The sequence below is a fragment of the Xiphophorus maculatus genome, chromosome 20 (genome assembly GCF_002775205.1).
Source record: "Xiphophorus maculatus strain JP 163 A chromosome 20, X_maculatus-5.0-male, whole genome shotgun sequence".
Lineage (NCBI taxonomy): Eukaryota > Metazoa > Chordata > Actinopteri > Cyprinodontiformes > Poeciliidae > Xiphophorus > Xiphophorus maculatus.
The window spans coordinates 31,844,630-31,871,988 of record NC_036462.1 but is presented as its reverse complement, the minus strand read 5'-3'; the positions used below and the strand labels follow the sequence as shown (position 1 = coordinate 31,871,988).

Below are 27,359 nucleotides of genomic sequence, written 5' to 3'. Positions count from 1 at the left end.
TTTTGGTCTTATATGAACATAATTGTGTTTGTATAAGAAATCCTTCCTGTCCAGTCATCAAGTGGCAAAAAACATTTGATTTCCTTTTGGAATTAATATCATATTTTTGAACTGAACTGAATTCACCAACTTTGTGGGGGTTACTTGCATTTTATTTGAATAAAATTAAAAAACAACAAGGGTCAGGCAGTGATTTTTATGAGTTGACATAAAAGAAAATAAACACTTTGCTCAAATATAATTCCAATGTGTTTATTTAAAAACAGCTTTACATGTAGCAACCTTCTTGCCTCTTCCATTCAGTTACAATAAAATAAAATAATAAAGACCCAAAGGCAAAATAAGCCAGAACTGATTCAAGCTCGTGACTGGAACCACCTGAAGGCAGGTAAACTCTAAGCATACAGCCAGGTCTGTTTGGCCAGCGCTCCCATATATGGTCACACATCCTTATGGCTCTGCGTTGAACACTGAAGGCATAAAAAAAACACAAAAAAACAACACTGTACAGAGTATAAAGCACAACGACACACACCATAACTACATTCAGTGGTTCTGACAACTGCTGTGTGATGCTTTACATTTGGGAGTGGAAGACAGAGCAGGCGTTAAAAGTCGTGTATAAACAGGTTATGTATTTCATAAGCTGTTCTGGATGAGGGGTTGAATGGTGGGTCACGTTGCCTCAGAGTAGAGCCCAAATTAAAAACTATTAGGCAAAATGGCAACCTACTGTCTTCAGAAAATGTAAGCACTAAGAGGAATATAGATTACATATGTCAAGAAGAAAATAATCTGGTTTTCATTGTTTTCCCAGCTAATATAGAAAAAGTTTCCCAGGTTTTAACTTCACACCCACTGCTGGAGACAACCAGCAGCAACATTACACTGCACTCATCTGCCACCACCACCACCACCCCTACGCATCGCTGACTACAGGAAACGTTTCCTGTTACATCACAAACTGACTGACTCAAAATCATAAAACAGCAACACAAAATATGTTGAAATGACCTAATAAAGCATTTGCATGTGTACAATCAAGAAGTCTATTATCCAACCACCAGCAAAGTAAACAAGTCTGGCCGTCAAAGCCATTTAAATACGAAGACGTTCAAGGATTTAGGCACAACTCAACGATAAACTAAAGGTTTGCCTTCAAAACTGACAAAAAGGGGACATTTCTACCCTTTTTTTGCATTTGATTTAAATATTAACTCTGCAGTCTTCCTTCACAATTCTGTCACTATATAAAGACTGCAGGTTATATATTTATATTCCTTCATTTAATCGGGTAAACCCCGTTGAGATCTAGATCTCGTTTTCAACAGAGGTTGACAACAGGTCAGACTCGTAAAATCACCTGTATAGTTTAAGTCTAACTAGGACTTCATCTAGAGTTTGACGGAAACATTTGCACCAGGCTCATTTTCTTGTAAGTGCTTCAGTCTTCACTTGAAGAGAAAGCGGACCCAAACTTTGCCGACCGCTTCAGATGAAAGCTTAGGGGCACAAACAGGATGCAGAAACAGGCTGTTGTATAACTTCCTGCCAGTTTATGGACTCAGATCAGAGGCTAATGGTCACAGAAGACTATCAGTAATAGCTGCCGTTTATTCAAATGATAAAATCAGCCAAACGTCTTGGATCATAATTGTTATGAGCAGAATTGCAGCTTTAAATTAAAACCAGAACGTTTCAAATCTGCTCTATGCACTGATGTTTTGATAAATAGGCTATAATCCCATTTTCCAGTCAGCGCAGAAGTTACAGAACAGCAGCTCTGGGTCCAAACGGGCCAATTTAAACTACTGATGAGTCACAAGATTCATGAAATAAAAAAAAAGAAAGAAAAAAAATGTATTGGGATTTTTTTGTCTATTCTTTCACCTTTTCAACAATAAACAAACTTTTATGAAATATGAATGTAATCGAAGATCTAAAACACAAAAAGGACTTTGGACTGTTACCTAAGCAGAACAGACCATTTTAAATGTTTTGGGGTGAAGGAGGGGAGGGGGGGCACAAATGGCCCCCCAGCCACACTTTGGGCACCCCTGAACTAAATCCTGCATAACAAATAAAAGATGGTGCAAACATTGACCAAAAAAAATGGCACAAATATAAAATAAAATAGAGTTCTCGGCAAAACAAGAAATATATAAATAAAAATCAACACATTGAAATAAATAAGGCAAAAAACAAATTTCAGCGATTCCTTTGAACTAGCGATTTATGTTGTAAGTTGTCATCAAAGTGGCCTGTTTATCTAACTGCGCTATAAATATTTATTAGCGTGATAGCTAACACGTTTTACACGTCTAGTGTTGTTTCCTTGTCTTTGGGTGACATGTTCTTCCTTATCACCAGTTGAATAAAGTCATTAATAAATGAAACTACTGGTATTTTTACAATTTTACATCTGTGTTCTTTGTGTGATTGTGTTGAAGTCAGAACCAAAGTCCATGAATAGGTACAGGCAGCAGTTCAGTCAGCCATTCAAAACTCAAAAACATTGTAGAACCAGATTCTTTTTTATTACATCATGTTGACCAAAATCATGCATACACATGAAGTGTGTGTTGACGCTGTAAGACTGGTTGCCAAGGTGAGCTCAGACACTAACAGACATACGTAGCAACCATCAGTCTAGTGTAAGCTGAGGTTTTTGATCTGAATCCATATCTATATTGCCTTTATCTTTTATATTTCAAGAAACACGAAAGCCGTTAAGCTGGGTGTAAAAAGTCATTGTTATTTTTTATACCTTGTATCCTGTTTATGTAAGAGAATAAAGGTAAATGATTAATCTCTCTGTTGATAACATAAGTGATATGTTGACTATGCATATCACTTATCACTTTGTAAGATCAGATCATTTCAATCAAATGTTTCATTATTTTTATTCCCCTGAATAAAAATTCAGGGGAATAAAAATTAAGTGAAGAACAAATATATTAAAATTCTGTCATATGAAATCCATAAGTTTCAACCTAAAGTCACGTAGGCTCCGAAACAAAACTACGTTGCTGTTTATTGGAGAATATCACTCAATACATCAAGCAATATATTCCCATATATGAGATTTCATATCTGGGAAATTCGTATTTTCCAATATATTGCCATATAAGCAAAGAACGTATATGTATATATATTGCTAAATATAAAAAGTGTAAAACATTAACTACCTGTCATTCTATTAAAAGGCCAACTAACTGATTACAAGCTTGAAAACATCTGTGATGCTAATTAGAGGACACGCCTTTAACATGTCCCTGTGTTCAAGTTATGTTGTCTTTTTAGAGGTATCATCATCATCATCATTAGTGTATTATTTAGAATGATTTGATTGAATAATAATTCAAAAGTAACATCAAATTTTTAATCATTAATATTTAATATTTTTATCGATTATTGCTTTTTAAGTTATTTCAGTGCTCTTTGTGGGATTTTCAAACATTAACAGAAAGGTATTGACATTTTTATCCACATGTGCATGCAGCTCTCACTTATGAATGACTTCTGAACGTAAAGCTTCAGCAAAGCATAGAGATAATCTGGGGCCTACTAGATATGCACCGACCTGATACTAAAAACTATTCTAGATCTGGTATCAGTGACAATGTGGCCTATGCATAAGGTCTGATCTATTAGGTATCTATTAGGTCTGGATCTATGCTTTGTTCTCTGATTTCATAACAGCTATCTTCAAGAGGCTAATTTCCACAGAATTTTTTGATGAAGAAAAAAATGTATTAATCACCTTGAAAATGGCAGAAACATTTCTAAGTGATGTTTAAAATGGCATTTACTGACACATGACTCTCTTAATTCTAAATAAATAAATAAATAAACACAGCCCTAATAATGCCCTTTTTATTTTTCAAAAATTGTTTTTCTATTTATTTTTAATCTGTATGTCATAAGGCCTGTTTGTGTCCCTCAGCAATAATATTTAGCTAAATATAATAATTTAGCAAAATAAGCTAGTCTGGCTGCCCTCAGTGTAATAATGACTCTCAGAGCCTCCATGTTGTTCAGACTCCTGGTCCATGGTGAGGAGGAGGAGGGAGGATCTGCCCTCTAACTATCAAATTATGGGCAAGAATATTTTTTCATACACTGGTTTGTGAATAAAAATGTAGGTCTGATGTTGACGTTAGAAAAACTGTTTCTATTTATATTTTCATAATCGTCCTTGCAATAGCGGGACTGTTAGAGGCTGGAGTTTTTGTAGCGAGCTGTTTTGTCCACCAGGGGGAGCCACAAGGAGGCTTCTGGAGGAGGATGGTCACCGCGCACCTGTGTGTTATCAGCCTCATCAACACCAGCATAAGAGGAGCGGGTGGCCAGTTCGCCGGCGCCGGAGTATTATACCTGTTTTGGTACCCTGAGCCCCTCTGAGCGTAGTTCTCTGAGAATTAATTCGTGTACTCTGCTAATCTGAGCCTTTTTCCTCTGACCTTCTCTCAGGATTCCTCCCGTGGAACCGTCCCTCGGTCGACTACGGTCCGATTCCCTGCCCGCCCTCCGACGTGCCTCCCTTCGGCTACTCCCCGCCATCGGAACCCCTCTCTTGTGCAAGAACCCGGACTCCAGCCTCTCTACGACCTACCTCCCTGGCGAATCCTCTTCCTCTCTCCCAGTAAGCCCGCTCCATTCCTCCTTCCCCATAATTACTACTACACCACTTACCTGTCATCTCTCCAGTCTTCAGATCACTGACGCCCCGGATCCAGTGGGGGCTCGAACTTACTCACATTTCTCACTGTTGATCTGTTCATCAATAAATTTTATTTATCTGATTCCTTCATCTCCTGTTTGTGTTCTGCATGTGGGTTAAGCGAATAGCGTCCAACATGACAGAACACTCCGGCCTGCATACTGACCCAGCGGAAGCACTCAGGAGAACAGTAGCAGAACAAAACTCACTCATTCAATCGCATGAGGCAGCGTTAAGGATCCTTGGCAACCAACAGCATGAAACCAACCAGCGTTTGGACAACCTGGCTAACCTGTTACAAAGGGCTCTTCAACAGGGCGCTGCTGCCGGCGCCGCTCCAGCTCCCAATCCAGTCCCTGCTCCAGACTCGGCTCCAGATCCATCACCTCCAGTCCATCCCGGGTTTTCTGAGACTCGCCTGCCCAACCCAGAGAAATACTCAGGTGAAATCAATCGTTGTGGGGGATTCCTTTTACAATGCTCCCTAGCTTTTAATAACTCTCCACGGAGTTTTGCTCATGACGGAACTAAGATTTCATACATAATTTCCCATCTGTCAGGGAGAGCTCTGGATTGGGCAGAGGCTAGATTTAAAGATCCATCCAACTTTGGCTGCTCGTTTGACGAGTTCCTGGTGGAGTTTAAACAGACTTTCTGTCAAGAACCCGATAACGCCTCTAGTTCTAGAAATCTATGGTCTATTAAACAAGGGCCAAGATCTGTGGCAGATTTTGCTGTAGACTTCAGGATCAGGGCAGCCTCTTCAGGATGGAATGAACGGGCTCTGAAAAGCATGTTTTTTCAAGCCCTTAATGAGTCACTAAAGGACGAACTAGCCACTACAGATGAACCAAACTCTCTGAATGACTTAATTTCCCTCGCTATTTGTTTAGACAACCGTATGAGGGATCGTAATAAAGAAAAGACCAGGAGGAGTCCGCCTCTGAAGTTTGCTCTCTCTCCAGTGTCACAATTATCTCAACCTCCATTTCCCTCACAGACCCTGTCAGAACCAGAACCCATGCAGATTGGGAGAGCTTGACTGACTCCCGAGGAACGGCAAAAGAGGCTGAGTTCCCATCTGTGTCTGTACTGCGGGTCGCCAGGCCATTACATCGCTGCCTGTCCTAGTCGGGCAAAAGCCCAGGCCCGTCAGTAGATGAGAGGAGGCTGGCGGGCCAGTTAAAACAAGAAAAGAGAGATTCTCCTCGACTACTTCTCCCTGCCACTCTGTTTGTCAGAAATGATTCTTTAAATTTTTCCGTACTCATAGATTCTGGGTGCGAACAGAATCTCATAGATTCCACCTTAGTCAAACAGATGGCAATTGAAACCATTCCCTAGTGATGGTGAGATGAAGCCTCATGAGGCATTGAACCACTTGAGCCAACTGGTTCGAGAAAGGGTTCATTTCTTGAAGCTTCATGTGCACACGAAACCACCTACTGGCCAGGTGTAAAATCACAGCCAGCTGTATCTTAACACGTGTGATGCATTGAATTTTTGTCTATTATGGCTCTTGGGAATAACTTCACAAAAGGTGTAGGACGAAATCATTTGTCTACATAAATTATGTATACACATATGTGTGTAATAAAATATTGTTTGAATGTATTCTGTGTGTGTAATTATTCCCAAAATAGTAGTGTCATGTGATATGGCATGTTGTGTAATGTTTTTCTGTGACTCTAGAAAAATGGCATGGGCTTAATCAGGCAGAGGACAGTGAAAGTGCTTGTGGAACTAGGGAGGGGGTCGTGAATAGGCTAATGCTTGTGTAACTTGGATGATTTCATGTATTTTTATTAAGAAACAACAATTTCTCCACAGTTTTTGGTTTCAAACGAGTTCTCTTTTTTGACACTACATGGATGAGGTGTTATTATTGTACCCCAACTCCTTGGAGCACAATAAACACCTCACCTTTACAGAAAATAAGAAACAGTGAAAAATACAGTTCCTCATAAGCAAACTAATGCATCTGCAAATGTTCAGTTCACCTTACCTTGTTAGGGCTTATCAAATCAAAATGTTCCCACATAGGGGAAATCCTCCTCTTTCTCGCCGGCTCCATCCTACTCCTATCCTGTCCTCGCACTCCTAAATCTCCTATCTATCTATCTATCTATCTATCTATCTCCTAAACTCTCCAAACACCAAACTAACTGTCTCAAACTAAATAACCACTATCCAAACTCTGCTATCCAAACTATCAAAACTCTATCCACTCTCTCAACTGACCGTAACTCGCCTACAACAACCCACATTTTGAATGGAGCCTGTGGGGTTTCTAAAGCTGTCAAACCCCGCGCCAAGATCTGAGCCACTTCCCGAAGCAGTCACGTGGTACAGCCGGGCAGCGAGGCTTCGGACGTCATCGTTTTCGGCTCCTCCCCTAAATGAAGCAAGCCTCGATATGCGCTTTACGGAAACGCCCCCTCCATTACTCGACACACGCCTCGAAGCCTCGGCACATCACGTAACATCACTACCATTCCCCTTTCGGTTCCTCTCTGCGTTACCGCCCTAGACGGTAAATTTCTACCACCAATAACTCACAAAACTAAACCACTAGGATTAGTCATTTCGGGTAACCACAGTGAACTGATTTCTTTCTTTGTCTTTCCGTCAGCTACCTCCGCTATAGTCCTGGGATTCAATTGGCTTCAGAAGTATAACCCTCATATAAACTGGGCAGATTCGCATATTGAATCCTGGTATCTCCGCTGTCACTCAGATTGTCTCCACTCTGCAGTGCCTCCAAGTTCACCACCGGCGGTTACGCAGGAGGTAGACCCTTCCGACATGTCCCTAATCCCTGCGGAGTATCGGGACCTAGCAGCAGTCTTCAGTAAGACTAAAGCGCTCTCACTTCCCCCTCATCGACCATATGACTGCGCAATAGATCTCCTCCCCGGAGCCCCTTTACCATCCAGTCGCCTCTATAACATCTCTCGTCTCAAACGTGAGGCCATGGAGACCTATATTAAGGACTCCTTGGCTGCAGGCATCATTCGTCCCTCATCCTCTCCTTTAGGAGCGGGATTTTTTTTTGTAGGGAAGAAGGATGGATCGTTAAGACCATGCATTGATTATAGGGGATTGAACTTGATTACAGTTAAAAACAAGTATCCATTACCTCTTCTTTCTTCTGCTCTAGAACCTGTTCATGGTGCTACGGTTTTCACAAAACTGGACCTACGGAATGCTTATCACCTGCTCCGCATCCGCCAGGGGGATGAATGGAAGACTGCATTCAAGACCCCTCTAGGTCACTTCGAGTATCTAGTTATGCCCTTTGGTTTATCCAACGCCCCAGCCTTTTTTCAGGCCCTAGTTAATGATGTTCTCCGAGACTTTCTCAACATTTTCATCTTTGTTTATCTCGATGATATTCTTATTTTTTCCAGGAACATTGCAGAACACAAAAGACATGTCCGGATGGTCCTTCAACGTCTCTTAGAGAATAAGCTGAAAAGTGCGAGTTCCACCAAACATCTGTGACATTCTTAGGGTTCATACTCGAGGGCGGGCAGGTAAGGCCAACAACGGAAAAGATCAAAGCAGTGTTGGAGTGGCCAGTGCCGCAGACCCGCAAACAGTTGCAGAGATTCTTGGGCTTCGCTAACTTCTACAGACGTTTTATCTGCAACTACAGCCAAACGGCCCTACCCCTCACTGCTCTCATTTCCACCAAAATACCGTTTGAATGAACACCCGAAGCTGAAAGGGCTTTTCTCCACCTCAAATCACTTTTCGCTCAGGCGCCGGTTCTCATTCAACCCCATTCTAATAGACAGTTTATAGTGGAGGTGGACGCCTCTGAAACAGGAGTCGGAGCCGTACTTTCTCAGTTCTCCGACGCTGACAAAAAGACTCATCCGTGTGCGTTTTTTTCTCGCAGACTGTCACCCGCTGAACGTAACTACGATGTGGGCGATCGTGAGTTACTAGCCATCAAGCTGGCGCTGGAGGAGTGGCGGCATTGGCTGGAGGGTGCTGAACACCCAGTGGTAGTCTGGACGGACCATAAAAACTTAGCCTACCTCCAGTCTGCCAAACAACTCAATCACCACGAGTCGCGACGCACCTCAAAGCCCTGGTACCACCTGGTACCACCTTACACAAATTGTCTTTTAAAGCGATATGATATTGTGATATGGATCATATTTGTTGCATTTGTTCAAAAACCCTCTTTTGTCTTCAGAACTGAGTCAGACACAATGAAATTTTATCACTGATTTATTTTGGGCTCTTGAGCAGCACACTTGAGGTTAAGCAGTAATGGACACTGTGGACAGATTTCTCTAACATGTAGCTCTGGGTGTGAACATTCAATGAGATGTCATCATTTCTTGAGGATGCTTGTCTGGCTTAGGGCCAGTTGCAGCACTTGCAGGGATCCCAGTAGACGAGACCAGGCTGACAGTGGTGGAGGTAAGTGTTTCCCTGGAAACACTGGAAGTAGGTGTTCTTATCAGCTGCATTCTCGTACAGCCCATCAGGACGGCCAACGCAAAAACTGGCAATGGGATCCCTGGTGGTTGTGGGTCGTGGTGTAGTGGTTGGCTTTGGAGCGAAACCTTCATATGAGGACAACAGAAAAAAAAAATCAATCTGTAGATTAAGTGGTTAAAAAAGAACATGCTAAGAGATAGTAGAAGAGGAGAAGAAAATGTACCCATTGACATTCTGAGGTGGTTGATCAGGGGGTACGGTCCTTCTGAACAGAACGATCCGCTAAAGTCATCCATGTCCAGAGTCCACACATGAGCGCCGCCCAAAGACTCTGCAGTCATAAACTGGACCTACAAGAGCAATAAAAAAGGCCATCAGGTTGATAGAAACAGGAACTATGACTGAACCAATGAATGAAAAACAGCTTTACTTACCTTGGAAGAAAAGCTGCGTTTGTCATCGTAGCCCACCCAAGCACTGCCGTAGGTGGCATAAGGAACATGCTGCTCAGAGATCCAGGAAACTACAGCATTGTTGGTGAAGTCGCAGGTCTGGGAGCAGAACCCAAACAGAACATTGAGTTATAAAGCAATTAAACTTGGCACAACTAACGTAAAGATCCAACTTTCTGCTCTAAATGTGTCTTTTCTCATTACACGTTGATTTTATTCCACTGTTTTTTACAAAAATTGCTCATTATCATAATTATTTCTGACTTGTGCCAAAAAAGTGAACCGAGTTCGTTAATGTTGAAGCCGTACCTCGTAGTAGGCCCAGAAGCCAGCTGTACGGGTGTAGGGCCCAGCGTCTGCGGGGCCGTTGGATGGAGCTCCCAGGCCGTTCGCCGATGTGCTGAGACGGTAGGTCCGGCCGTATGTTGGGAAACCCAGGAGCAGCTTCTCCGCTGGGGCCCCCAGAGACCTCCAGTGAGCCACTGAGGAGTTCTGTGGAAAAATAGTTTAGAAAGTGAAAGGTTTTACAATGTGGATATAAAACATTCACTCAAATTTGATGAAGTCTGTCCAGAAGGCTGGTTGGGTTGACAAGCAACGGTAAACTAGGATCTTCACTTTAGAATACGATATTTACAATAAATACCACTTTAAAGTACTGGTGACACACTTTTTTATTCAATCTATATTCACTCAGTGTGAATGTAGATTGAATACAAGTTATTGACTTGTATTTACAAGTCAGTCCAGTGTCCAGTGTGATCTAGTTCTAGTTCCTTACAATGTTGTAGTGAAATTGTGATCCGATGTCAACAGAGCTGCGGTACAGTGGGCTGTTGTGTCCAGTCACTGCCTCCCAGTATCCATGGAAATCGTAGGTCATGATGTTCATGAAGTCCATGTGGCTGTTGGAATACAGAGAGAAAAATGGAAAAGCAAGAGTGAATTAGTGCACATATGCAAGTATTGATCTGTAAAAGCATTGTATATACAAAAATTTTTTTTAAAACTGTATAGGATAGCAAACAATTAATAAAAAAAAATGAAACAAAATATGTTCTTAATATCTTTGTTTGCTGAGAATATTAAATTATGGTAATAAAACAATCCATCCTCCTTTTCTAGGGTCATGTGTTTAGGGGTATGACAAAAAGGATGTGATATTTCCCAGATCTTAAAATCATTTAGACTTGACCCCAACTGTACAACATCATGCGACAGGCAGCTACTTTTAATACTTGTTAAATAAAGATTAACCCTGTTTGTGAGAATCAAAGATCTTCGCTCCTTGTATAAAGCTTAAGAGGAAAATAAGCAGCAGGTGCTGCAGATTAAATTCCCTTTCTTAACAATCAGCAAGTGTGACTGCCTCTATATAAGCAGTTGCTTTTACTAGTTTGCTGATCTGGTATTTAAGTCTGTCTCTGTTCCTCTCAGTCTGGACTGGAATAGATAACGACTGCACATTACATTAAAAGCATAAATGACTTCAGGGTCGCGAAACTTACGGTGCGATATTGCTGACGTCGTACGCCTTGTCAATGGTCGAAATGAAGCCGGCCACATTGGCTGAAAGCAGCAGCCTTGTCTTCCTGTTTTCTGTGGCGTCATCCTGGAACGCATTGGCCAGCTCCTGTACGCAGAAAGACAGACAAAGATTTCAATTTTTAAATGAGAACCTTTGTTTTGACACTGAAAATAAGCAACAATCTAATGTACTGTTCCATCTACAATTGAATGATCCTATCTTACATAAGGACTAAGGACAAACTTCTCCAAAGCAGAAGTTAAATAACAGATAACAGCACATTAGAAGTTGCTGTAAGGGGTAGTGAGGAACGGTCTGCTTACCGAGACCAGCAGAGTGAAGCTGTCCTTGTCCTCCGGTGGGCTGCCGTTGTGTCCAGGATACTCCCAGTCCAGATTCAGCCCGTCAAAGTTATGGGTGCGCAGGAAGCTGATTGCTGACATAATGAAGGCTTGTCGAGTCTCTGGTTTGCCAACCATGGCAATGAATCTGAAAGGAAAACATTTTATATCTGCTATAAGGATTCAGTACTTAAGAAACGTTCACTGCATTTAACAGTAAGTTTTGATAAATTGGGACTTACGGGCTCACTCCATTTACAGTGCCTCCCACAGACAGCAGAGTCTTCAGTGCGGGGTTGCTAAGTGACAAAGACAGGCAGAAAATAGGGTAAACCTTAAAACAAGTGAAGAAATTTTCCATCATAATCATGCCAGGCCAATGTAGTTTAAACAGCTTAGCAGTGAGCTAGAAAAACGTAACATTTCCATCCATCCATTCATTACTTTGTGGTTATCTGGGATCAAGTCCAGGGGAAATCCCTGATGCCCCTCTTCTTTGTGACACCCACAACTCATTTTGGGGAATCCCAAGGATTCCTTGGCCAGCTGGGATACATAATCTCTCATGTGAGTTTTGGCTCTTCCCCAGGGAAATCTTCCAAAGGAGGCACAGAAAGCAAACTAATCAAATAACCAACCACTCTTGAACAACTGGGCTTTGAGATCCTGTTCATTACAACAGATTGTTGAAAAGGTTTCTCCAATCCTAGATACATCATACTCCTGAAGTATTCCCCCACAAAGTCCCCCATGGGACATGGCCCAAGGTTCAACAATTCATCTGAGTCTCTTCCATATCACCTGGTAAGGAAGGTACCGTCTCTTGAGAGTTGGAACATACTCTCTAGTCCTCTTTCCTAAAAGTTGGAACCATCGTAGGAGGAGTGCATGCTGCAAGTTAATGCTTTGGCTAACTGTGCTTGGTTTTCTTTGATCAGGAGAGTCAAACTCCAGTCTTTGATGGCTCTGCAACTTTTTTTTAAAGGTTTTGTTGGCTCTAGAGGCCTTTAATTGATAGTTAACTGACAGGAAAGTTGAAAAAAGGGAAAGATGTGCTGCAAAGGTCACCAGGCCGGGAATTGAACCTGCGACGGCCGAGTCGAGGACTAAGGCCTCCATTTATGGGTTGTGCTAAACCCCTGCGCCACCACAGCACACAAGCTCTGTGACTTTTAGACGTGTCTTTTTCCAACACGCTGGAATCAAAACGCTGAACTGCCTCTTCAGTATGCGGTCCAGCATTCTGGATAATGAAATTTGATTCAGGTTTAAGGGTAAGTAACAGACTTCCATTAGATTTATCACCACAACAGTTTTGTTTTTATCTTTCTTGGCGTTGCTTTCAGGGTTCCATTATGTTTTTAGTCAATTTTGTGCCCCAGAAATAATATCGGTGGCCAAGGCAGACAGATGCTCTTGGACTCGGCAAATACAGACATGAGAAATTGCGTTGCTATGCAGACTTACTATTTCTTGAGGCCGTCAAGTCTGGCGTACATCTCCTGATCATTCCACTCAATGGTAGTGATCTGGTTGAAGCTGTTGATGGTGGCCAGAGCGTAGATGACATGGGTGCAGAGGAACGGGTCAATGTTGTCCGGGGTGAATTTACCACCGATGGGTCTGTACTGGGCCCAGTTGGTCATGTGACACACCAGCTTATTGGATGAAGCTGAGGGCATTTGGAGAGAAGCCGTAAAGATGGTCAGCATTCGGTCAAAAAAAAAAGCAACTTTATTATTTATTTTACAGCTGAAACTCACCGATGTGGGCGAGGACCAGAAAGCCCACGGCGGCTGACAGACAAAGAGAGAAAGGACGATTATAAATATAGTAATTATAGATTATGCTTTACTGACAAAAATAAAATGTCACATCTTAATAAAAAAACAGCAAGACCATGGCATTCATGATTGGCAGATAAAATATATTTGTTGTGCTTCTATGGTCTGGTTCATATTTGTTCCGGTATGTATCTTTTTGTATATATATATATTTATATATATATATATAATTTAAATATTTCAACAGCTGTACAAATAATTCAATTCAATTCAGTTTATTTCTGCAGCTCTGTCGCACAACAAACCTTGTCACAAAAAACTGCAAAAAATGTAATTTCAATTCAATCACACATACATTCCAATTAATCTTATGTAGTTATCAAACAGTGCATAAAACTCAGTTTAATATTCAAATAATTTAGAAAGTTTTCTTGCATCGGCTCATTGGCCAATGATAATAATAATAATAACTAACACGTTTCGGTCTAAATAAAAAATATATTGCTGTTTTTGTGTTTTGGCCTTCAGTGTCCTCCCTGCGTTTTGAAGCAAGTCGAAAAAAACAAACTTCAAAGCTGCATTTTCTTTGTTTCACTGGACTGTTGACAGGAAATTCAGTTTCTTACATTTTTGTTCAGCCACAATTACAAACAAGGTTTTCATTTCTCATGTTGCCATGTTACTTTATCTCAATATTTGGACATACCTATAACTGAAAAGAAAGTTAGACTATTTCTCAGCTGCTAAGCTCTTAATGTTTGAGGTACCGACTCCTATATCATCTTATTATCTATACTAAATGATCATCTAAACAGTTAAAATCTATAATCCAAACTTTACATAATGATTATGATCATGATGAGCAGGTAGAAGGAGGAGCGGCAACAGCAGCTTGACAATCGTATATATTTGACACACAATAAAATCCATTCTTTGCTTTGAATGCTCATCGGCTTGAAGAGTGAATGAAGAAGGTTTACCTAGGAGTAGTTTAGTCATTTTGTCCCGTTTGGAGTTCCAGTCCCTTCACTGCTGCAGATCTGCAACACCAAGGAAATTAATAACAGAAAGGGTGGAGGTTTTGAAAAAAAAAAAAAAATATATATATATATATATATATATATATATAATACCAATTAAATTTCTCTCTAAGTAATAATATTCTGTTTGTGCATAAGACAAAAGTCAGTACCGTTCTTCACGAGGAACAAGGCAGAGTCCTGACTTCACTAAAGAGGGTTCTTATTTATATTACGGTACTAGTAAAGGGTTAGATATATCTCTGAGAAGGAAGCTTGCAACTTCCTGCTTGGAATGTTGATTTGCGTCCCGATGAACTTTGACCCTGGGGCCAGGCGCATTTAATGAGCCAAAAGGGAGCTACTATTAAAGGGGCAATTCCACACAAACACTACATTTGTACGTTGCTGGCTTACTCAACTTTAAAACTATATTACAGCCGACTAAGAAGTTTTACATGTAGAGTTTCACAAAATGACAATTACAAACTTACCTGAGTTTTTTTTTTTCTTTGTAATAACTGAGATGGTGTTATGAACAAAGACAATAAAGCTTTATTGCCTTTGTGATGGTTGCAAAAGTGTCCACACCGTTAAAGAGAAACTGGAATAACCTTTCAGGATTCAGACGTTATGTCAAACTTCCTGTCACTCATATTTACCCTGAAAGTTAATTCATTTCTTGTGTTAAATCAGGGGTTAGAGTCAGAGGAAGGGCAGAAAACCATATCATGTACAGTTAGATCATGTCATTAAGATTGAATCAGTATGTCATTATTTTTAATTGAATCAACATGATAGTTTCTGACATTTTTAAAAACAAATTAAAACATGGTAAAAGGAATAAAAACAAATCGTTTTCTATTTCTATTTACATTTTACTTTTAAAAAGTGAGGAAAGATTTAAAAACTTTGAAAAACGACTTCAATCTTGAGGCGGAACAATTAAAAAAATCTATTTAATTCATTTGAGGCATTGTGATTAATACAATCACATTTTAAATTTAATACACACAATCAGAAAAAAAAGTTCTTTCAATTCCAATAAGTCTTGGTTAATGACTAAATCAGTAAATAGTTTTGAATGTTGTGGTTTTCCTGCTGTTCAGATCCAGATGCTATTTGTTGGTATTAAATCAGCAGATAAACGCTTCATGATGCTACATCCAGCAAATATGATGGACAAAAAAAGTTCAAATTCTTTTGTCATTTTTCTACATCAAAAAGCTGAATGATTTTTCTCGTGTTTCTCTCTTTGTGTCATGGCAGACGGCTGGTCAGCTTCCTGTTAAAGCAGTTTTCCTTTCCACTGTCACCACATGCATGCTCAGTTCATATCAATAGATTGAACTGACTATCTTTCTTTATACAATTGTTTTTTTTCCATGTTTTTCAGGCCACATTTGTTGTGAATCAGAGGACAGATGTCATGATTCCAGCCCTCCAGCTCTGGCTTGGCTGTGCTGATTGCTCATTGCCCTCACCTGCACTGAGTTGGTCCCTACTTAAACAGTTGCTCGTCACCAGCTCAGTGTGAGATCGTCTGTTGCCCCTGTCACAGCCTTCAAGCCTTGTCTCATGTTTCAAAGTGTTTTCTGGTTTCTGATCCTGCCTCTTTTTGACCACAGATTTTTGCCTTATCCTTTTGCTGTTGAAAGTCCTGTTTCTGACCCTGCCTCCTGCCTTCTGGATTCTGGATTTTCACTGCCTGAGACCCTCCCGTGCATGACCCTGGACCGTTTCACGACTCAGCCTCTGGTTGGTGGATTTTGTCCCTGTCGTCTGTTTGTCCCCTGAGACCACCACAGCTCTCCCCTTGTCCATTCACCCACCCCTCCCCCGGCTGGACTCCTGACCCCTGTGGATTCCTTGTCCCTGACCCACTATTGTGACCACATCCTTCTACACCATTTACTTTAGTAATAAAACTTTTTGGTTAACCATCCTCTTGTTTTGGGTTCTGGCTGATTCTGCTTTTACCATTACAATAGATAGACAAAGCAGAACTTAATGTGATGAATTCATACATCCCATCATCCACTTGGATTATGTATGGATTTAGGAATCATTCATTTGTTGAAATGGATGAGTTATTATTGGTAAACAGAGGGGAACAAACCCACTAGTTTAATTCTCTCTGTTCTTCATGTTGGATATTTTGGTCTTATATGAACATAATTGTGTTTGTATAAGAAATCCTTCCTGTCCAGTCATCAAGTGGCAAAAAACATTTGATTTCCTTTTGGAATTAATATATTTTTGAACTGAACTGAATTCACCAACTTTGTGGGGGTTACTTGCATTTTATTTGAATAAAATTAAAAAACAACAAGGGTCAGGCAGTGATTTTTATGAGTTGACATAAAAGAAAATAAACACTTTGCTCAAATATAATTCCAATGTGTTTATTTAAAAACAGCTTTACATGTAGCAACCTTCTTGCCTCTTCCATTCAGTTACAATAAAATAAAATAATAAAGACCCAAAGGCAAAATAAGCCAGAACTGATTCAAGCTCATGACTGGAACCACCTGAAGGCAGGTAAACTCTAAGCATACAGCCAGGTCTGTTTGGCCAGCGCTCCCATATATGGTCACACATCCTTATGGCTCTGCGTTGAACACTGAAGGCATAAAAAAAACACAAAAAAACAACACTGTACAGAGTATAAAGCACAACGACACACACCATAACTACATTCAGTGGTTCTGACAACTGCTGTGTGATGCTTTACATTTGGGAGTGGAAGACAGAGCAGGCGTTAAAAGTCGTGTATAAACAGGTTATGTATTTCATAAGCTGTTCTGGATGAGGGGTTGAATGGTGGGTCACGTTGCCTCAGAGTAGAGCCCAAATTAAAAACTATTAGGCAAAATGGCAACCTACTGTCTTCAGAAAATGTAAGCACTAAGAGGAATATAGATTACATATGTCAAGAAGAAAATAATCTGGTTTTCATTGTTTTCCCAGCTAATATAGAAAAAGTTTCCCAGGTTTTAACTTCACACCCACTGCTGGAGACAACCAGCAGCAACATTACACTGCACTCATCTGCCACCACCACCACCACCCCTACGCATCGCTGACTACAGGAAACGTTTCCTGTTACATCACAAACTGACTGACTCAAAATCATAAAACAGCAACACAAAATATGTTGAAATGACCTAATAAAGCATTTGCATGTGTACAATCAAGAAGTCTATTATCCAACCACCAGCAAAGTAAACAAGTCTGGCCGTCAAAGCCATTTAAATACGAAGACGTTCAAGGATTTAGGCACAACTCAACGATAAACTAAAGGTTTGCCTTCAAAACTGACAAAAGGGGACATTTCTACCCTTTTTTTGCATTTGATTTAAATATTAACTCTGCAGTCTTCCTTCACAATTCTGTCACTATATAAAGACTGCAGGTTATATATTTATATTCCTTTATTTAATCGGGTAAACCCCGTTGAGATCTAGATCTCGTTTTCAACAGAGGTTGACAACAGGTCAGACTCGTAAAATCACCTGTATAGTTTAAGTCTAACTAGGACTTCATCTAGAGTTTGACGGAAACATTTGCACCAGGCTCATTTTCTTGTAAGTGCTTCAGTCTTCACTTGAAGAGAAAGCGGACCCAAACTTTGCCGACCGCTTCAGATGAAAGCTTAGGGGCACAAACAGGATGCAGAAACAGGCTGTTGTATAACTTCCTGCCAGTTTATGGACTCAGATCAGAGGCTAATGGTCACAGAAGACTATCAGTAATAGCTGCCGTTTATTCAAATGATGAAATCAGCCAAACGTCTTGGATCATAATTGTTATGAGCAGAATTGCAGCTTTAAATTAAAACCAGAACGTTTCATATCTGCTCTATGCACTGATGTTTTGATAAATAGGCTATAATCCCATTTTCCAGTCAGCGCAGAAGTTACAGAACAGCAGCTCTGGGTCCAAACGGGCCAATTTAAACTACTGATGAGTCACAAGATTCATGAAATAAAAAAAAAGGTTTATTGGGATTTTTTTGTCTATTCTTTCACCTTTTCAACAATAAACAAACTTTTATGAAATATGAATGTAATCGAAGATCTAAAACACAAAAAGGACTTTGGACTGTTACCTAAGCAAAACAGACCATTTTAAATGTTTTGGGCCACAAATGGCCCCCCAGCCACACTTTGGACACCCCTGAACAAAATCCTGCATAACAAATAAAAGATGGTGCAAACATTGACCAAAAAAAATGGCGCAAATATATAAAAAAAAATACAGTTCTCGGCAAAACAAGAAATATATAAATAAAAATCAACACATTTAAATAAATAAGGCAAAAAAAATAAAATAAATAAATAACAGCAAGAACCGTCAGAAACGACAGAAGGCGGCGAGCGTTCCAGAGGCTCGGTGGGTTCTGGGAACCGCAGAGGATCAGACGTGTTGCGTCAGCGCCGGTGGCCTGACCACAGCTCAGTAGTCCTGACGACTCTGTCATCTCTCCCTCTGATTAGCCTTATCGGCAGAAAACGATCGGCAATAAACACATCGAACATGAACGTTTTTTTTTTACACTGCAGGCACAAATCCATCACTGATAAAAAGAGCGAACATGTTCTGCTGTCTGCTGCGGTACAGCAGAGACAAAAACACAAACAAAGCGAGTCAGTTTAGAGGTCCGTCCGATTGCTGCGGTCAGAGCAAATGGCAGAAAGGACATTTATTTTTCTAATCTACGGGAACTTAAGTTGTTGTTTTGAAGGCGTCAACTTTTTTTTTTACTTAAAGACAAAAGCCTATATTCTGCATTAACACTTGCTACCATGAGCTAATCTGAAATACGAGCGCAACAGAAACAAATCATTTTCTTCTGCCGTGCTGAGGCACTAACCTGGCGGCTACAGCGGTTTGTTACACAAAACTCTTCGTTTTCATCAGAGTACAAAATTCTGATTTTCTTGGTTTCAGAATGGCCACAATATTTTTAGAGCTGACCGCCCCAGCTGTCCAATCATCCTCCCTAAAATATCTGTGAATGCAGAGTGAAACCATATTAACCCCAGAAATGCCATGCTTATTAGGGCAAAAAGTAAAAAAACAAAACATATATATATATAAAAATATTTTAAAGTTAAAAGCTTCAACTCAACTTTAACCAGTTTAAAGCATGTGCTCAGGCCCTGGTTTTGCAGAAACAATTAAGACCCTCCTCTCTAAAGATGGAGTTGCAGCGGCGTTGGGGTGGAGACGAGGGGATGGAGGGAACAACATGCAGCCTTCATTCCGTCGGGTTACGCTGCTCCATGCATGTCCAGGATAACAGGAAGACAGTGAGACCTGGCATGCAGAAAACAACTGCAGCAGATGAAAGATTTTTGCCAAATTAAACGATGTAGATAGCTGCTCTTAGAGTGAATTTCAGATCACACATCTAGAAGTTAACAATGCTGACCATCCACTCACTCGGTTCTGTTTGTACCTTAAGAGCTTATGTTCATAAAGAACCCAGAGCGGTAAGTTCTGGTTCTCTCCACTGCATTGAGATGTTAAAACTGTCATTATTAGGAATGAAATCTAAAGTCCACCTGCAGCCTTCGCTTCACTAACAGTAACAGACAGGATCACAGGAGGCTGAGGGCCAACAGAACCGGGCCGGTGGCCATGTGGAGGAGGGAGCTGGTCAGGGCGGAGGAGGCGTCCTTCTGCACCATCATTCCGGTTCCTGTGAAATGGAGAGAGAGAACAGCACGGCTCAGTGTGGGTCAGAGTGTTTTTCTGTGTCTGTGGGGCTGAATGGAGGAAAGAGTCTCAGCTTTTTGGTTTAAACTGAAATATTCAGACTCACAGAGATGGATCTACATACAGTCAACTGTTCTTAAGTTGTTTTTTTTTGTATTTTGACTTGCCAAAGGTACAACAGACAAAAATTAGTTAAAAGCTAAAAACTGGTACAAATAGGCCTGTCACAAGATAAAATTCTGCTGGATGATAAATCGTCCCAGATGTTATTGCGATACACGATAATATTGTTGTTTTGAGACCATTTTCAAGTAGCATAATGGTTATGACAAAATAATGCAAGAACACATTCTCAAAGATCAATAAACTTTAAATTCTAATTAACATTTAACACAAACACTACAACAGAAATATCAAATAAACTGAATTATGATGTGTCTGAAAACAAAATTGTCCTTCGAGAAATGGGACAATTGAGACCAAAGCACCAGAGTGAAGACTTTTATCATTGAAATTTTGGACAGAAAGAGAGAAAAGAAAAAAATGGTAAATCATCCAAATGGAAACTGTTGAGTTTGTTTTAATTTACCATGTGATTATTTGATTTATTGCTGTCCATTTCTGGGGTTTTTTACCATGTCCTGTCTGGTAATGTGGCTCTCAGCGTTGTTGTTTGAATGATAGTTAGATTTTCTTTCACAAGCAGAGTGTTACAGATTATATGTATATATATATAAAAAAAAAATTTATTTATTCAAATTTGCGTTTAGTTTATTTCAAACGTAAGGGACACAGATATGGTATGAAAAAGAAGAAGAAAGCTGCGACAGACTGGTGACCTGTCCAGGGCCTCTCGCCCGAAACGTTGGCTGGAGATGGACCCTAGTGGGCTGACCCCACTAGGGTCAAGGGTGTTAGAAAATGGATGGATGGAAAAAAGGAGAAAAACGGGGAAAACAGTTTAAAGCAGAAAAAGAAGAGTGGGTGTTCATGGTAACTTCTTCTGCTTCCTCTAATTATCTCATTTTACTTCTCAATAGTGAAAGATGTCACTCAGGCTGTCACATCTTACCAGGGTCCTGGGACACGATAACCTCCTGAGACGGCCCGTCTCCGCCCTCGCCCCACGTCCGGATCTCCAGCAGCGTGTAGCCGTAGTCTTTAGTTAGCGGCAGAGTCACTGACGTCTTCGACTTGTCCAGAAACTTCATTACAGTCTGGTCTTCGTGTCTGTACAGAATCTGAAAAATAGCAACGCAAGCAGCTCTTAAAAAAAAACAAAAAAAACAAACAAAATTAGTTTTCATAGGGAAACGGCGAGGCAGGATCTTCAACATGAATGCATCTGTAAAGTCTCTTGAAATAAAGATTTACTTTCGTTACAGGGACAGGAGAGCATTTTGGAAACAGGAGATTTGCATAAAACTAAAACGAACCAAAATGGAAGAAATTCCTTTGTCCTGTTGTTGCTTTGAGCTGCAGCTGAGGTCAGTGCTGACCAGTTAGACTTCCTGTGTTCAGAGAACTGACCTTATAGCCCAACACGGCTGACTCGTTGTGCATCGCCGTCACATGACTCCACTTCAGCGTTACCTCAGAGCCTTTGGTTTCAGTTGACACGTTGCCCGGAGGACGATTGGGAGCTGAAATTGAAGCACAGGCGTTAAAAATATTATATATAAAATACTAAAATTAACTAAGGCAGGTTTGGAAAATGGCAGAAATGATCCAGTTTTCTGATAGGAGTCAACAAAGTTAAGAAAATTTACATGTTGGGTTGTAATTGCTCAGAGATTCAAATTCAGAGTAATATATAGTATATACTGTATATATATATATATATATATATATATATATATATATATATATATATATATATATATATATATATATATATATATCATATACAAATAAGGTATTATATATATACAGCTAAGGTATAGAAAGTCTGCCCTGACTAGAGGTGACCAGGAAACATCCAGACTGTCATCACAATTAGCTTTACACTTCTGTACAATTTTTGTTACTAATTGTAATTTATTTGTCTTTTCAATGCTCAAAGAAACATGCACAAAACAAAGTTTTGTTTTTTGTTGTCTTTTTTTTGGCTGGCTTGGTTGGGATTGTTCTCTAGTTTCATTTTCAATAAAAAAATGTTTTCATTTTGTTGAAAAAGCAACCAAGAAGGGCTGAAACTGGTGCATTGTATTTCTGATTTTCTAAGTGTGTTGATGGGTGTATATGTGCAATAAGAATTGTGTATTGTAATTTGTTTGTTTGGCTCTAATAAAAAAGATTTTGTTTTTTAAAACTGCAGGAAGCTGAAGTAGTAAAGCGAACAGAATTACTGTATGCTGGACTTTGGTAAAGTCACTTTGTGAAAGCCTAAAAGAGCTCTCCAGGCCTGAGTGGTGTTGGGACTGGAATGCATGCGTTGCTAGGGGAGAACTGCGGCCGTACGTGGTTTCCTGGTGGTGACGGCGGTACGAGGCGACGGAGGCCCCGTGCCGGCGCTGTTGTACGCCAGAACGGCCACGTTGTACCGCGTGCTCGGTCGAAGGCCGGACACCCGGGCCGTCGGCTGCAGCCCGGCCGTCCTCACCCGGTCCGCGGCCGCCTCTCTCTCGTGCTGCCGCCAGTATCGGATCTGAGGACAAACACAGAACGCAGACACTTAGGTTTCCTCTGCCCCTTCGTTCGTAGTTAGGGTTTTCCAGTCTTTGCACTGCAAAAACACAAAATCTTATGCAGTAGTTTTGGTCTAGTTTCCAGTGCAAATATCTTAATACATTTGAAATAATACAAAACTAACTCATAAGTAAGTTTCCAGTAAGATATAGGAGCTCATTTCAGTGAATAATGCCTTAATATTGATGAAAACGTTCTAGTTCCAATGGCAAATTATTTCACTAACAAGAATTTTTTTCAGTGTTTTAAGTTCAATAATCTGCTAATGGAACAAATACTTCATCAATATTAAGAAATTGTTTACTTTAAACAAGCTTCTATATCTTGCTGAAAAGTTACTTGTAAGTTAGTTTTGTCTTATTTAAAATGTACTAAGATATTTCGCTAGATAATAGACCAAAAATGCTGGGTGAAATTTTGTGCTTTTGCAGTGCACACGTAATGACCAGCTGAGGTTGACAAACAGGAAAATAAAAATTGATTGTCATAAATCTTATCAACCAGTAATCAGCTGCTGACGTCAGCACCTTTGCTTTGAACTGGACTGGAACCAAAAAAGCTGATAATGTGAGCCTGGATTATGGCAATGTGGAGTAATAAACAATCAGTCCACCTTTTACAATAGATCAAAGCAATTTATCTGCATAAGCAGCAATGAAAACTGTCTGAGAGAACAGATAGTGATTTATTATCCTGCTGGCTCTTTCATCAAACAACTTTCCTTTCATAGAAATTACACCAGATTACCAGAAACTGAAACGGTTCATACTAACAAATGCATATATTTGGTTGCCAAATGCACCTCGGTTCTCTGACGCTGCCCTGACTGGGCAACTTGTTGACCATAAAACCCCCTTCAACTATTTGGTACAGGTTGCTCTGCTTTGGGGGCTGGTTTTCCCATGAAAACACACAGAAATGACCATGGCATTTGATTTGCAGCCATGTTAGTGCGAGTGAAGCTGCTTACCTCATATCCTCGTAGGATGCCATTGCTAAGCGGCTGGATGGGTTCCCATGACACCTGGATCTCAAAGGCTGACAGTGCTGTGGCGTTGATGCCTGAAGGTCTCACAGTTGGCTCTACGGAGGGGCGACAAACGTCATAAAGCAAACTAAATTATAATATACCAACTAACGTTCTACGACTTGACCCCGCCAGTCTGACCAATTTACTACTAAAGCAGCTAAATCTGGTGTGGTTTCATGTATACAGCTCTATGTTGATGACACAATTCTCTACTTGTGTCTTCCAACAACTTCAACTTAGTCTCAGTGCAATCCTTTTGAAATCTTCAGGTAAATACCTTTAAGACCAAAGTCCTGTGGTTTGGTAAAAACAAACAAAAAAAATGCCATTTACAATCAACTATCCATACCCTTGATGGAATTTCTTTAAAAAGGGTTCCTGAATGTCTAAATTTGGGAGTCGGACTTGACTACACTCTGTGTTTTTTAATACACTGACAGTTTGCAGACAAAGATCAAATCAATATGCAAACTTCATTTTGTTATCAGCTCCTAAAACTTTGTAACAGGCTTGTTGTCCTTTAAGTCTGATGCAGGAAATCCAGACACACTCACATCTCGTCAGATAACAAGCGATAACTAGTTTATTGGGTTCTTTTATGTTTATATCGTCTAGTTGTGTCACTTTAAATGCTGCTCAATGTTATAACTCCTTCTCCGTCACCTTCCATTAGTCACAGTTAAAAAAGCAATTTCTTCTGGATAAATAAAGGTCTTATTTTTATGTACAAACTGACACAACATGTAAATATTTCACGGTTGTGCCAAAGCTGTGACTGCTCTCTAGTGGTGGAAGAGAACATTGCCCTTGGAGAAAATGTAAAGGAGGATTTTCCTGTTCGTCTTACAGTGGGGAGTTTCTATGACCATCTATGGCAGGGATGTAGAAAGTGTGGCCTGGGCGCCATTTGTGGTCCTTTGACAATACCTGTGTGAATGTTTTTCCCCCCCAAAATGATCTCACTGCATATATTTAGAGCCCAACTTCCAATGCATTTAATCACACTTTAAATTAGATCTATTAATAATCTCAAATGATCAAACATTGCAAGAATCCACGAGAATATGATCGGTGAGAGTTCAAAGCTGAGCTGAAAGACTCGCCTTCCTCTGCGGAGTAGACGTCTGAGATCTGGCTGAACGGACCTTCACCTCTGCGGTTATACGCTTTGATCTTTACTTCGAAAGGAGTGTAAGGCGTCAGGCTTTCATTGTAGTAGACGTAGCGGGAGGACTCGACATGCGGGATTTGCACCTCCGACCACGGTGGCGTGTCTTTCTTCCTGAAGGCCAGGATGTAGCCAAAGCCGTCCCCGTTCTGGTACTCCCTGGCCATGGGCTGGACAATTGAGGACAAAGCAAGAACAAGAAAGGCAAAGCGTCAACGGAGTTGTTATTGTTTGCATTACTAGCCTGTCCATAAAATTCAAATATTAGTCTCTTATTGTCGTTTTCTTTGTCCATCCTAGTGAGAAGGGAGGTGCTGTTTTGTAAATGGGACTGGCCACAACAAAGTCATGAACACATCTACTCAGGGTCGGTTGGAGTTATTTACAGATTCTGTATGTGTGGATTCAAAACTTTCCAATTATGTCAACTGTATTGACTATTTGTCCCGAAAACTTAATTCCAAAATCAAAAAATTCAAATCTCAAAAAGTGGTCAAAACAAAATGAAATAAACTCAAACAGTCAATACTGGGCATCATGGGTTCTGGTTTACGCAGTACAACAAAGGTCAAACAGTCAAAATGCTCTTAGTTTACTTTTATTCAATCTTTTGCTAAAACAAGTTACAGGCTTCGGATAAACCTATCCTAACTCCTGCACCTGTTCTCACTGATAACACTGACTGATGACAGACGGACAGGTAAAAAACCATATGACCACCCATGTGCCTAAAGACTCATCTAAACTCTACGTATTTATACTGTGAAACACACCCACTTCCCAAACTGAAATCAATTAACTAATTAAGTGAATTACTAACCAAAAACTTATTTAGAAACAACAAAATAAACATTCTAATTATAAATCAACTATAAAACAAAAAAATAAACTAAATAATCTACATTCTAAACTTTAACTGAAAATAATGGAGAAATAGCTCCTACAGTCAACTACATGGAAATCAAAAAAGAAGAAGTTGTTCTTTACTACCAATGTTTGTATGCATTAATAACATTTTGGCGCTATCTGTAATTTAGAAACACAATAAAAGAAAAATAAAATCGAGTTACTTTGGTAGAAACAAATATCCTCTTCTGCACCATTAAATATAAAAGTTATCCACCATTTTCAGTCAATTGTATTTATTTGTAAATTAAATCATTTTCAATCAAATAAAAAATAGCTAGCTGTTGACGTGAGAGCATAGCATTATAAGCAAGCAAAGTCGTAAAAAACAGAACAGTTCAGACCAACAGAGACTCGCTCAAAAGAATCGAATCTCTCACGAACGTCACGCCAATAATCTGAGCACGTATGACTTGGCTTCCTCCGATCATACAGTATTTCTGCCATCTTCAGTCTCTCTTTTGAGTGATCCGGTTTTAAGTCATTTATCATTTATTATTTTTAAACACAATCTTTTGGTAAGCTAAGTTTTGAGCTCACGTTATGGCAAGTTAACGGTGGTTTCCATGCAGTACCTCGCGGACCACGAGGGGGCGCCATCAGACCGCAGTTTGAGAATGACCTGACCAAGATGTGAGCGGTCCAAGATCAATCTGTTACAATCATTCTGTGCCAAACTGGCTCAAAACATATTTTAAAGACTCCATTAATTGTGTAATCAGGCCTGTCACAATAACAAATTTTATTGGACAATAAATTGTCCCAGAAGTTATTGCGATAAATGATAATATTGTTGCTTTGGGACTATTTTTAAGCAATATAATGGTAAAGGCATAATAATGTAAGAACACATTCTCAAAGATGAATAAACTTTAAATTTTAATGAACATGTAGCACTGGAACTGGATGACATTTTAAATATCCAAAATAAACAACAGAAAAACACAAATAAAATTAATTATGGAGACTTTTATCATCCAGTTTTTGGTAGAAAGAGAGAAACGATAAATTATGCAAATAAAAATGATTGAACTCATTTTAATTTATCATGCAATTAATTGATTTATTGTTTATTGTGACAAGCCTAATCTCTTCCTCTCAATACCAAAATCCTCGTCTGGTTCTTGGTTTGGTTCGTCTTGGAGACTGGAACCTTGACGACGAGTGGTTCCCCCGAAACACCCCACCTGGTTTCATCATCATCATTGAACCACTGCCGAATATAATAGATATGCCACACCAGAACCATCTGGCCTACTGCAAACCCACACAAAGTGGCCCATACTATCTTTTTTAAAGCACTAGAACTTTACCACATTAATTATGGAAAGAAATACCCCAGTAAACAATTTGCCACCTCCTCCATTGTCTGTGAGCAACTGATGACAGCAGGGGGCAGCATCCTTGCGCAGGAACTCAATTTCATCAGGTATTCAGTTGTAGCATAGCTTAATGACATTGTTAAATGTTGAGTGATTAAACATGGGTGGACAACAGAAGAGCAAGAAAAGTTTTAGTGCAATGAGACGTTCTGATTT

At 40.0% G+C, this 27,359-nt stretch overlaps 2 protein-coding genes across 3 annotated transcripts in view; both read right to left on the bottom strand.

The window, feature by feature from the left end:
- Positions 1 to 236: 236 nt before the first annotated feature.
- cntn2 (contactin 2) overlaps positions 237 to 27,359 on the bottom strand; it is a 45,882-nt gene continuing 18,759 nt past the window's right edge. The window contains exons 18-24 of one of the 2 annotated variants that reach the window (XR_002751835.1): positions 24,851 to 25,085; positions 23,688 to 23,800; positions 22,490 to 22,676; positions 21,560 to 21,672; positions 21,102 to 21,270; positions 18,417 to 20,012; positions 237 to 1,970 (exon numbers count right to left, since the gene is read on the bottom strand). Coding sequence is in view for 1 of the 2 variants with exons in the window: in XM_005798199.2 (XP_005798256.1) it covers positions 19,912 to 20,012; positions 21,102 to 21,270; positions 21,560 to 21,672; positions 22,490 to 22,676; positions 23,688 to 23,800; positions 24,851 to 25,085 (918 nt within the window). In the remaining variant the exon portion in view is untranslated. Of the gene's footprint in view, positions 1,971 to 16,694; positions 20,013 to 21,101; positions 21,271 to 21,559; positions 21,673 to 22,489; positions 22,677 to 23,687; positions 23,801 to 24,850; positions 25,086 to 27,359 lie in introns of those variants that run through there. The other variant, XM_005798199.2, reaches the window with a different exon arrangement.
- On the bottom strand, positions 8,950 to 14,556 carry LOC102216741 (acidic mammalian chitinase-like). Its single transcript, XM_023324601.1, has 12 exons — positions 14,479 to 14,556; positions 14,267 to 14,326; positions 13,266 to 13,298; positions 12,970 to 13,174; positions 11,745 to 11,801; positions 11,485 to 11,650; positions 11,142 to 11,266; positions 10,415 to 10,538; positions 9,943 to 10,125; positions 9,616 to 9,732; positions 9,405 to 9,531; positions 8,950 to 9,306 (listed from the first exon to the last, which is right to left on the bottom strand). The coding sequence occupies exons 2-12, from the start codon at positions 14,283 to 14,285 to the stop codon at positions 9,098 to 9,100; spliced, it is 1,365 nt and encodes a 454-aa protein (XP_023180369.1). The 5' UTR covers positions 14,286 to 14,326; positions 14,479 to 14,556; the 3' UTR covers positions 8,950 to 9,097.

Bases quoted from the DNA above. Each gene is read 5' to 3' on its own strand.
- LOC102216741 (XM_023324601.1), bottom strand. The intron at 9,733-9,942 runs GTACGGCTTCAA...TTCTGCTCCCAG, and splicing joins GCTTCTGGGCCTACTACGAG to ACCTGCGACTTCACCAACAA. The intron at 9,307-9,404 runs GTACATTTTCTT...CCTCATATGAAG, and splicing joins CCACCTCAGAATGTCAATGG to GTTTCGCTCCAAAGCCAACC.